Raw genomic sequence first — 12,380 nt, forward strand, 5'->3', positions numbered from 1 at the left:
TGTTTCTGATATATCATGCAACGCCACTTGTTATTAAGCTCAACAAAAATAGTTCTTACGTGTTACTAAAGTACAACCAGAAAAATAAACATTGGATAATGGATAATGCTTCGTGCTGGAATCACTCACATCCATAACAAGAGGTGTACTAATTTTTCCATTTTATTTAAATATTATGCCTGACGTTAAATAATTAACACCACAATTTTTTAGTTAATACATTTTTTTCCATCAAATTTCTAAGAATACAAATTTATAGTCCTCTACCTATGGACTCTGCTTCATTCCCTCGTCCTTTGATTTCCAACGTCATCACCCACACCTTGCATCGTTCATGCGCTACTCCACATAGCGCAAGATTTGGTCTATGGAAGAACAACGTGAGAAACTTGGCTTTTTATGCTGTTGGATTCTCTAAAGTTGGAAATGAAGACATGTTTGATGAAAGTGATTTGAAGAGAAACGAAAATGGAGCAATCTTAGAAACATTTGCCGGTGAAATAACACGAGAAACTAATGATTTCTTTGTGAGTGAAGCCGAAGGTGATCCAGATTGTCCTTCTAAAGGGTACTCCTCCATCGAGCATGCGCTTAACGCATTACGCGAAGGAAAGGTTGGTTAGAAGTTTGTTATAGACATGATAACGATACTGATACGTATATGTCTCGAAATATATGTAATAACTTGAGAACATTTTTTCTGTTTTCAGTTTGTAGTAGTTGTTGATGATGAAAACAACCATATTGAAGGAAATCTTATAAAGGCTGCATCTCTTATTAGTACCAAGGATGTGGCTTTTATGATTAAACATGGATCAGGAATAATTTCTGTTGGCATGAAAGAAGAAGATCTTCAAAGACTGAATCTTCCTCTTATGTCACCAGAGACTGAAGAAGAAGATTCATCTGCCCCTACTTTTACTATCACAGTGGTAACTAGTATTAAACTATCACATTTTATATTATTGTGTCTATTTTGTAGCTCATTTAATTGTTATTGTAGGATGCAAAATATGGAACTTCCACTGGTGTTTCGGCTGCTGATAGAGCAAAAACGATACGTGTTCTATCGTCTCCGGAGTCTAAATCCGAGGATTTGAGAAAACCAGGTCATGTTTTTCCTCTTAAGTATAGAAATGGCGGAGTTCTTAGAAGAGCTGGTCATACTGAGGCTTCGGTCGACTTAGTTACATTGGCTGGATTGCCTCCATTTTCTGTTCTCACTGCTGTTATTGATGTTGAAGATGGAAATATGGCATCTTTGCCTAATTTGAAAAGCTTAGCATTGGAATATAACTTGCCAATTGTCTCAATAACTGATTTGATAAGGTAAGCAATCTTGGAAACTAGTCCTCGCACGCGGTATCCACTCTAAACCATATCTGGTCACTGGAGAGGATCCGCGTTTATCAGATGAATTGTGCTTAATAAAAATTGATCATAATTAATATGAATACTAATTCGTAATAATTGTTTATGTCAAGGTATCGGAGAAAGCGAGAGAAACTAGTTGAAAGAACTTATGTCTCTGATGTTCCAACAAAATGGGGTCTATTTCAAGCATATTGTTATAGTTCAAAGTTAGATGGAACTGAGCATGTGGCTGTTGTAAAGGTAACAAAGTTCTTCACAAAAATGCTTTGTTGTGAAGTTAAACACAGAACTATATTTTCTCGATTATAGTTTCTTTTTGGTTACATAGGGAAACATAGGAGATGGTCAAGATGTTCTAGTACGAGTACATTCAGAATGTTTAACTGGAGACATATTTGGATCAGCCAGGTGCGACTGTGGTAACCAACTAGATTTGGCAATGGAGTTAATTGAAGAAGCTGAAAGAGGAGTACTAGTTTATCTTAGAGGTCATGAAGGAAGAGGCATTGGGTTAGGCCACAAACTTCAAGCCTATAATTTGCAGGATCAAGGTCGTGATACGGTCCAAGCAAACATAGATTTGGGCTTAGCTGTTGATGCTCGTGAGTATGGAATCGGTGCTCAGGTTAGACTTATCAATCACTTTCACCTTCTATAGTAACGACTCCTTTGAACTAAGGTGTGTCTGACACGTATCAGTGTCCGTGTCATGTATAGTGTCTGTGTCATCAGTACTTCATAGCTTTCGCTTGAAAAATGATTAACTGAATCATAATGAATGTGCAGATTTTGAGGGATATTGGAGTGCGAACTATGAGGTTAATGACCAACAATCCGGCAAAGTTTATTGGTCTTAAAGGATACGGTTTGGCTGTGATAGGGCGTGTTCCTGTGTTAACACCAATCACAGAACAAAATAAGCGGTACTTAGAAACAAAAAGGACCAAAATGGGTCATATTTATGGGTCTGATATATAAGGATCATTACAGGAACTCAATGATTCAATTGTAAATACTCGAAATTCACATGTCTTTGGAACTGCGTTTGGAAGCCATTTCTCGTGTCCAAAAGACATTTTCACCCTGAAAACACATAAGCTACCATACTAAAATTCTACAGAGTCGCAGTTTCGAACACATGCACTGCCGCACATAAATACGAAAGAATAATAAGTTTTCATACTGTTAAAAATATATTCAAAAGATGAAATTTATTTGTGGAAATTGTATTCAGTTTACTAAATTTATTGCTAGTCAATGGATAACAGTACAATTGTCATAGCTAATGTTTAGGCTGATTTTTATGCACTTTGATTCTCAGGTACAAGAAATGTATGTTCTATATATACCTGTAATCAATCTTTAGTTTTGCTTAAAAGCATATCAATCTGCCTTAGCCATATCTTTCTCTACCACATCTGAAATTCTCATCACTTCTAATGTAAACTCAGTTGTGGCCTTAAACACTCATGTCTCCCTCAAATAAAAGAGCTTTGTTTCACATGTCAAAACTTCCACATGAATATTTTTCTTATGCTTTCAAAACAACAGCATACTTGATAAACAGGTTGCCAACCCCAACCCTTAACATGAAATCTCCTTTTCAGGCTCTACGTGATAAATGTCCAATTCCATTTCATTTACATTCATTTGGTTGCTTATGTTTTCCTTGGTTACGTTCTTATGTTTCTTATAAACTTTAACCAAGACCCAAACCATACATTTTTATAGGATATGTTGAATCGTGGTATAGTTACTTATGTTTAATTCTGATTTCTCATAGAGTATACACAACTAGACATGTGAAGTTCTTTGATCACATTTTCCCTTATGACACCCTCACGCGATCCACACCACTGCCTCTACAAACTATGCAGGACATTCTTTAACCCCTCCCCACAACCATCTCAGTTACACCTTCTACTTCCCATCAACTAACTCAAGATTATTATGCAAACTGAACAAGAGGTTCCCTAGTGTTCAATTTCTGCACCAAGTAATGAGCTTGTGCCCGTCATCTCAAATTCACACGTTCCTATTCATACTTGTTAGATATAATTCAGATTCAGTTTCATTTGCATTTATTTGATTTTGCATTTGAGTTTCATTTTATTTGGGTGTTAGTATATAAACCGAATGTGAGTTTAATTTGTAACAGAATTTACAGTTTCCTTTTTCGAGATAGAAGTTAGTTACACCCTTTCTTCTTCCATCTTTATCTTCAATCTTGTGCACCAACAATTGGTATCGGAGTTTGACTAGATTCACAGGGAAACCCAAGTGTACGTGAGGCGTGTGTGATTGTTTTCATTTCTTGAATTTGCATTGAATTTACTATCGAAATCGAACAGAATCACATTTCTTGATTATGCGGATTGGGAAACACGAGCGTTGGTGAGATCGAATTTGCACAAGAACGAAGATGAACGGTGGAAACGGTAGCTTGAACACAAACCTTACAGTATTTGATGGAAAGAACTGGAATCAGTGATGATTCAGATGTGCGTGTTGTTTGGCGCTCAAGATGTTCTTGATCTCGTTAATGACAGTTACATTGTGGTTGCAGCGGATGCAACGGAAGAGCAAAGAAACGCGACATGAAACAAGGAAGAAGGATCAAAAGGCGTTGTTCTATATCCATCAGTGTGTGGATAGGAATGTGTTTGAGAAGATCGCTGATTCAACGATGGCGAAAGCTGCGTGGGACACACTAGTACGGTGATACGATGATGACACATCAGTGAAGAAAGTGAAGTATCAGAGTCTGCGTAAGCAGTGTGAGATTCTCAACATGAAGAACAATGAAAAGGTACCATATTACATCTCCAGAGTGATTATGGTCACCAATGAGATGAAGGCCTGTGGAGAAACGCTCTCGGAACAAGTTATTGTTGAGAAGGTACTCACATCTCTTACTCAATTTGATTACATTGTTGTAGTAATTGAACATTCTAAAAACTTGAGCACCATTAGAATTGAAGAGCTACAAAGTAGTCTAGAGGCACAGGAGTTGCGTATGACTGAGAGAAACTCTAAAAGAGAGGTAGAGCAGGCTCTGAAAGCGTCTTTTGGTAAAAAGAATCAGAAGCAGTCTTGGTCTGAGGCCTAGAAAAGACATGGTGGTTCTCAGAAGTCTGAAGCCTCTAACTCTAATGAGAAAAAACATCAGAAAGGAAAGGAGAAGTGTGACAAGAGAAATGTTCAGTGCTACAATTGTAATAAGTTTGGTCATTTTGCTAAGAACTGTTGGTCAAACAAAGAAAGATAGTTAGAAGAAGCAAACATAGAAAGAGGAGATTCTGATGATGAACTTGCGCATTTGGTAGATTGGTGATATATGGACATTGACTGCTCAAATCACTTAACTGAAAACAAACAATGGCTGATTGATTTTGGCTCTAGAAAGAGGACAAAAATCAGATGTGCTGATGATAAGTACCATAATGCTGATGGAATGGAAAATGTCAAAGTCAGAGTGAAGAATGGAAAAATTGTTTTGATCAAAGATGTTTGGTATGTTCCTGATATGAAGAGCAATCTGATGAGTGTGGGTCAGCTAATTGAGAAAGGTTTCTCATTAACTATGAAAAACAATTTCTTCCAGTTGTATGATTGTGATTAGAATATGATTATGCAATCTGAGTAGGGAAGTAACAGAACATTCAAGGTGAATGTGGAGACAACTGAAACTAAATGGATTAGTGCAGAAGGTGCTAAAGGTGACAGTGAGTTGTGGCACAAGAGATTGGGACATCTGAACTTAAGAAGCTTATGGCATCTGAGTTCTACGAAGCTGGTACATGACATTCCTAATCTTGTGAAGCTGGAGAAGTCATGTGAGATATACATGAAAGGCAAGTAAACTAAATTTACATTTGCATCAGAAGTGACTCCAAAAGCAAAACATGATTTAGGAGTAGTGCATTTTGATGCATGGAGACCATTTGAAGTACATTCACTTGGAGGAAACAAGTACTTTGTGTATTCTGTGGATGAGTTCACAAGAATGACATGGGTATCACTCATCAAGTTTAAGCATTAGGTGTTTGTTGAGTTTTAAAAGTTTAAAGTGAAGCTGAAAAAAGAGTGGTCAGAAGCTGAAAGTTCTCAGAATTGACGGTGGAGATGAGTACAACTCTATCGAATTCAAGAAGTATTGTGAGGAGAATGGAATTGAGCATGAGGTTACTACTCCATACACTCCTCAAAACAATGGTCTTGCTGAAAGAAGAAATAGGACTTTGCTTGATATGACAAGGAGCATGCTGAAAGAGAAGAAGCTCGCTAACATCTTGTGGGGTGAAGTTTGTTGCCACTGTAGTATATGTGCTCAACAGGTGTCCAAACAAGAAGCTGAATGAAATTATTCCTTTTGAGAAATGGACTATAGATAAGAAAAATGTGAGTCATTTCAGAGTATTTGGTTCTGTTTTTTAGAAACATGTTACAAGTACTACTAGAAAGAAGCTGGATGATAGAAGCAAAGTATTGTTGTTGATTGAGTACCACAGTGCAAGTGCTTATAAGCTTTATTGTCCAGTCACTAACAAATTTAAAGTCATCAAATACAACATTATGAAGAAAGCAGAAGTGTGGGATTATAGCAGGTCTCAATCTAACTCTGGTGCACTGTTGACACCTTAGATAACTTCTGAAGGAGAATATGCCTCTAAAGAGGATTCTGCCTCTAAAGATGAGTCAAAGTCTGATGGTAACTCTAAAGCTGAAGGAGACTCTGACGGTGAATCTGATTTTGATCCACATTCTGATGATGATCTAGACTCTGGTGGTAATCCAACATCTGACGGTGGCCATACCTCTGAAAGTGGAACTTTTAAAGGTAGTCCAACATTTGATAATGTTCCAGCATCTGAAGAAGATTCTGAACAAGTTCAGAGGCCAAAAAGAATCAGACAAATACCAAGAAGATTCACAAAATTTGATATGTTGCAAGATATTGAGATAGAATCTGAAGGAGAAGTTATTTAGTGTGTCGTGTTAGTAGACTCTGAACCAGTTAGTACTGAAGAAGCTCTCAAGAAGAAAGTGTGGCTGAAGGCCGTGAAAGAAGAGCTTAAGGCTATAGAAAGAAACAATACTTGAAAGTTTATTGAGCTTCCAAAGAACAAGAAAGTCATTAGTGTCAGATGGGTTTTCAAGATAAAGCTAAAACCAGATGAATCAATTAGAAAACACAAAGCAAAGTTAGTAGCTAAAGGATTTCTACAGAAATATGGTTCAGACTACTTTGAAGTGTTTGCTCTTGTAGCTAAACATGAAACAATAAGATTGGTGATTGATATAGCTACAAATAGGAATTGGGCTCTAATGCATTTAGATGTGAAATCTACTTTTTTGAATGGTCCTTTGAAAAAGGAGTTTTAGGTGTCACAACCTCCTGGATTTGTGAAAAATAATCAGAAAGGGACGGTGTATAAGTTGCATAAAGTCTTGTAATGACTGAAACAAGCTCCTAGAGCTTGGAAACTGAAAATCGATTAATTTTTCAAGCTTCACGGATTTAGGAAACATAGTATATTTTCTAGGGATCGAAATTTTGTACTCTGGGAAGGGTATAATTTTGCATCAGCTGAAGTATGAACTTGAACTCATAAATAGATTTGAGTTAACGAATTGCAAGTCTGCAATCACACCTGTTGAAACAAATCACAAGCTGGATTTTGATGTTAAAGGTGATGATGTGGACGTTACAACTTTTAAATAATTGGTTGGCTCATTGAGATATCTTTCTAATACAAAATATGACATCTCCTATGCAGCTGGAATAGTGAGTAGGATTATGAACAAACCAAAATGGTCACATTATCAAGCTATTTGTCAGGATACTTAGGTATATTAAGGGGACTCTGAGGTATGGAGTTTTATTCCTTTCATGTGCTAAATATGATTCAAAGCTAATATATACTATTCAGACTCTGATTGGCGTGGAGACAGAGTTGACAGAAGAAGTACTTTTGGATATTTCTTAGAAGACTTGGGAAGTCCCATTTCTTGGTGCTCTAAGAAGAAACTTGTATTTGCCTTGTCAACCTATAAAGTTGAATACATAGTTGGTGGTTTGTCAGCTTGTCAAGCTGTTTCCCTGATGAATGTTTTGCAGGATATGAAGATCAAGATGAGCAAGCCTGTGAAACTGGTGATAGACAAAAAAATCTACCATAAGTCTTGTAAAGATCTCAGTTCTGCATGGGAGAGGCAAGCACATTGACACAAAGATCCATTTTCTGCGTAATGAAATTTAAAATGGAGTGCTAGAAGTTGTTCATTATAGCACTCAGAAGCAACTTGCTGATGTTCTAACTAAAGCTATCAAGATTGAACATTTTATCCATTATAGGGGTGGAATTGGTGTTGTTGATTTTAATTATTTGAATATGAATTAAGGCATAGTGTTAGATATAATTCATATTCAGTTTCATTTGCGTTGTTGCAGTCAATCCTTCACCTGATACCACTAATAAAATTACTACTCGATCCATGATCAATATCTTCAAGCCTAGAAAGTGTTTTAACTGCATCAAAACACCTACTATCTGAAAATTAGAACCATCATATATTCGTGAAGCCATGAAACATTCACCCTGATGTCGGGCTATTGATGTTGAATTTGAAGCACTACTAAAAAATATAACTAGGTCTCTTGTTACCCTTAATTAAAACTAGATAGAGTATAATAAGATGCAAGTGGAAGTTTTACATTAAAAGAAACGATGATAGTTAAATTGCTCTTTGCAAGGCATGTCTAGTTGCAAAATATTTCAATCAATGTCCCGGGACTCCACCATAAGCTATTCAAATAGTTCCTACTATTGCTCTCTTAAACAAGTGAGATATGCATCAACTAGTTGTCAATAATGTGTTTCTTCAAGGTAATCTCCATGAAGACAACTTACAAGATTCAGATCATCCTAAGTTTGTTTGCAAAATTCAGAAATCCATATATGGCCTTCACCAACCCCCACGTGTTTGGCATGGTGTTGTCAATGTTTTCACTGATTCAGTAAGCATTATCTTTTTCAGTTCGGGGGATCAGCTCTAGCATCAAGGGAGTCAAGCCACCTCCCGATCGCAGTTGTGGGGGATCGAACCGTGGTTCTCCCAACTAAGTTCAGCGCCAATCACCACTGGACCAGTAAGAATATAATTTCCTACCTTTCATTGATAAAATTTGTGAATTATATACAACTATTGTCAAAATCTTATATGGATATTAATAATAGCTAATAAATATAATCGATGACTAGTTGATATAATTAAATTCTAATGAATATGATACATACAATGAATATAGACATATTATAATATTTCCCCGTAGTTGAAGCGGGAGGTTGATGGACGCTGAAACTCTCTCTAAAATCCTAAAAAAATATTGTTAGAATACGACACCTTATCTAGAGGGGGATAAATAGATCACCAAGCCAAAAAATCCAATTAAATTTAGTTTTGAAAATTAACAGAAAAGAGTGAAAGTGGAAGGGTTTGATATAAATCGATTAATCCGTCTATACGAACCTAGTTATTGGAGCTCGAATATGCAAAATCTTTATGGAATGAACAACACAATAAACTGAATTTATTTACTTGAATCAAGTATCAAAATATTATTCGTTTATGCCAAATTACTAGTAAAGTTATTTCCAATGATAACAAGCAAAAATATTGAGTTATGCAATTAATCAAACACTTGGTGTACGAACAAATTTTCAAAATTTTTGTTTGTGTTGTGTTGATATGAAAAATCACTTACAGTCAAAATTGATTATAAGCTAAGTAACACCCAATTTAAAACGAAAATAGTCACAAAAAAATTCTTACGAGTTGATCGTTCAAGCAATGCTATTTGACAAATTACTTAAAAAATTTAAAGCAAGTAAATAGATAAGAGAGAGAGATCAACACGAAGATTTGTGTGGGTAGTTCCTCAATTTCTCCTCGCGTGTGGGTATGTCTGCCTCTAATTCCAATTTGGAATTAGGACAATTTCTTACTATGCAAAAATTTGATTACAAGAGAAGCGTTCCAAGAGCAACTCACATACCCAACTGTTTGATGTTGATTCAACCCCTTCTCTTCTTTTGATCTTGAGCAAGACCAAGACACAATAGATACGATTTGATTATCCGACTATTGTTACTCCTTTGAATTTTGTATCTCTAAAGTTTTCACACACGATCAATTGCACCTATTATAACACAAGACCTTTCAATTCGATTCACCGTTCTCTCGCTACTTTCTTTACGTTCTTTATCTCCAAAGGCTTTTCACTTGGCCGCAATCCTCTTTTGAAAGACTTTCACGAAAACCCCCAAATCTACCAAAGATCTTGGAGGACAAACTCGATATTTTTTCGGATGAAACCCCATGCAATTATCAACCTAATATTCTCGTCTACACAAGAACCTAATTGGACATTATCAAACCTCGTCTAGATGGCACCCCGATAAAAGATGATTATGTGTGATTTGTTAGTGTGTACGTATAGATTGGAGGTTGAATGTGAAAAACAATTGTAGTAAGTGTTTATAGTTTCATCAAGTTGGAATGATGCATGAATGATATATTTATAGTTGTGGAAGTTTGGTGGCAAAAGGAGGAAATTTAAAATTACAAAAAAATTAAAGAAAATTACCAATGAAATAGTATGTGCCAGCCAAGATCGCGTGTGCCGACACATAGTGTTAAAATTAACAGCATGTGTCTGTTAGGAGTGAATTAGTAGTGTTTTCATTTGTCAAATTAACTACCTTTTGAGCTAGAAGTGAACATATCTTGTGCTTTTTAAGGATTTTATAGTTAGAATTGAACTTTAGAGGTTCGATGCTAATTGTAGAACAACTTGCGTCACTTTGGATGTTATTTGTGCAGATATTGAAGTTAAGAAGCAAAGACGAAGAAACACGCAGGCGTAGAGGCTCTGAAGAAGAGAAATCACAAAGAAGTGGGATAAAGCAAAGGCCGAGCCGCGCCAATCATGGGCGAGACGCGCCAAACCCTCTGACTTGGGTTTGCGCCGCGCCAGTACGTGTCGAGCCGCGACAGCTGCATTACAAAGACAAATTGTTATAAACAGAAGCCCTAATCCTCATAAGAGATAGGTCTTTGGTGAACGAAATTCAGAGAGCAATCATATTCCAGAGCAAACAACAACTTCCGACGGAGAATTCAACATCAATTGAAGACATTCCCTTGATGAAGATGAATCCTTCCATGAAGCCTTGTGTGTTCTTCATGACTATGGAGAGCTAAACCCCATTGTGTTGAGTTTAAGGTAGTAGTTAACCTATAAAGATGCAATTACTTTGATTAATTCCTGTGAACAATTGTTTAAGCTTTATTATCAATGAAAAACCTTGCTTTTATTTTATATCATTGTTGAACTATCAATCGAGAGATAGGGTTTATACTTTCGCCCTAGGTTTTTACATTGACTTGTTGATTAATACTCAGAGATGAGGTTTTGAAGAAGTTTTCATATATAATCGTTGTTCATTCCCTTTATCTTTATAGTTATTCTGAGAGATCGAATATCATAACGGTAGAGGTGGTTCTAGATTGATCATTAGACATAATATCAGTTTTGAGGATGAATGAAGATAATAACTTAAATAATGTTCACTTGTAGATTAATTGATTATTGTATGTGAATAGGTTGATGAACCCTAGAACTCAACATACTCATTCACCATTGTTATTCGTCTTAAAGCTTTTATTCATCTAAATCTTATTTTATTAATTGCAATTCGAAATCACATAATCAAACCAATATTTTCATGACTCATTATAAAGTAAATGTAGAACGGCAGCAATATTACTCAGTCTCTGTGGATACGATATATTAGAAAATATTTACCCAAAAATACTTTCAACAAATTGGCGCCGTTGTCGGGGACTGTGTCAATATTGCACGCATTGCAATAGTTTTTATTTTGAGTTATTTCCATTAATCTGGTTGTTTCACGTGTTTGTTAGTTTTGCAGATTTAGTGTATGCGCAGCAAAGTTTCCAGCGATCAACTTCTTTTTGATCCTGAGATCGAAAGGACCGCTAGGAGATTGAATAGCAAAACACGAATAAGAGCAAGCATAGCAAAGGCAAGAGACAACGCAACTGCGACTTCGTCACAACCTTTAGAAACAATTGTCGAGTCGCCTGAAGGATTGTATTTTCACGAACTGTTTGAAGAAGAGCGAGAAGCCATCATACAACCCACTGTTGTTAACATGGCCGCCACAGCTCCTTGTGCAAATAGTCTGCGTCTCAGTCCTCAATTCGCAAGAACTTCCGCCAACGGGCAGACATTTGAATTGAAGACCGGTATTCTACAGCTCATCTGTGCAAGTCCTTTCGCCGGATTGGACCATGAAGATCCATACACTCATCTGACTCGGTTTTACGAGCTAGCAGGTACTACAGGTGTAGCCCAAGCGGAGGAAGAGACTTTATTCAAAAGGTTGTTCCCATATTCCTTGCTATCAAAAGCTAAGGATTGGTACCTCGATCAACCTGAAATAGTTATGACTGATTGGAATACTCTGGAAGAAAAATTCTTGGAACGGTTTTACTCTCAAAACTGATTCTTTGATGCTAAAACAGAAATTGCGGTATTCTCTCAAGGTAGTAATGAATCACTGAATGAAGCTTGGGAAAGATTTAAAGCCATGCTAAGAAAGTGTAAGGGGCACGGATTTGCGGAAGTCGATCAAATTCACATGTTCCGCAATGGTCTTACACCTACTAATAAGACACTATTGGATGCCACAGCTGGTGGCTCGTTAATGTCCAAGACAACTGCTGAAGCAATTGAGATAATCGAGAGAATGACTTTGAATGACCGACAAAGTAATCATGATCGTACTGTCAGAGAGAAGAAGCCGGGGTTGTTGGAGCTAACTAATAGTGATGCTCTACTTGCTCAAAACAAATTGCTAACTTCTCAAGTGGAGCTTTTGACACAACAAATGTCTAAACTTCCACAAAAAATCAAA

General features: G+C 36.6%; 1 protein-coding gene across 1 annotated transcript; it reads left to right on the plus strand.

The window, feature by feature from the left end:
- The first annotated feature begins 121 nt into the window (after positions 1-121).
- LOC131653880 (monofunctional riboflavin biosynthesis protein RIBA 3, chloroplastic-like) lies at positions 122-4,149 on the plus strand. The gene is made up of 6 exons (XM_058924204.1): positions 122-614; positions 711-932; positions 1,004-1,329; positions 1,485-1,614; positions 1,703-1,999; positions 2,161-4,149. The coding sequence occupies exons 1-6, from the start codon at positions 270-272 to the stop codon at positions 2,350-2,352; spliced, it is 1,512 nt and encodes a 503-aa protein (XP_058780187.1). The 5' UTR covers positions 122-269; the 3' UTR covers positions 2,353-4,149.
- The last annotated feature ends 8,231 nt before the right edge of the window (positions 4,150-12,380 follow it).

The sequence above is a fragment of the Vicia villosa genome, linkage group LG2 (assembly GCF_029867415.1).
Source record: "Vicia villosa cultivar HV-30 ecotype Madison, WI linkage group LG2, Vvil1.0, whole genome shotgun sequence".
Lineage (NCBI taxonomy): Eukaryota > Viridiplantae > Streptophyta > Magnoliopsida > Fabales > Fabaceae > Vicia > Vicia villosa.

Coding starts and splice junctions, on each gene's coding strand:
- LOC131653880 (XM_058924204.1), top strand. CDS start 270: ATGGACTCTGCTTCATTCCCTCGTCCTTTGATTTCCAACGTCATCACC. Junction 933..1,003: donor CTACTTTTACTATCACAGTG/GTAACTAGTATT, acceptor TTGTTATTGTAG/GATGCAAAATATGGAACTTC. Junction 2,000..2,160: donor AGTATGGAATCGGTGCTCAG/GTTAGACTTATC, acceptor ATGAATGTGCAG/ATTTTGAGGGATATTGGAGT.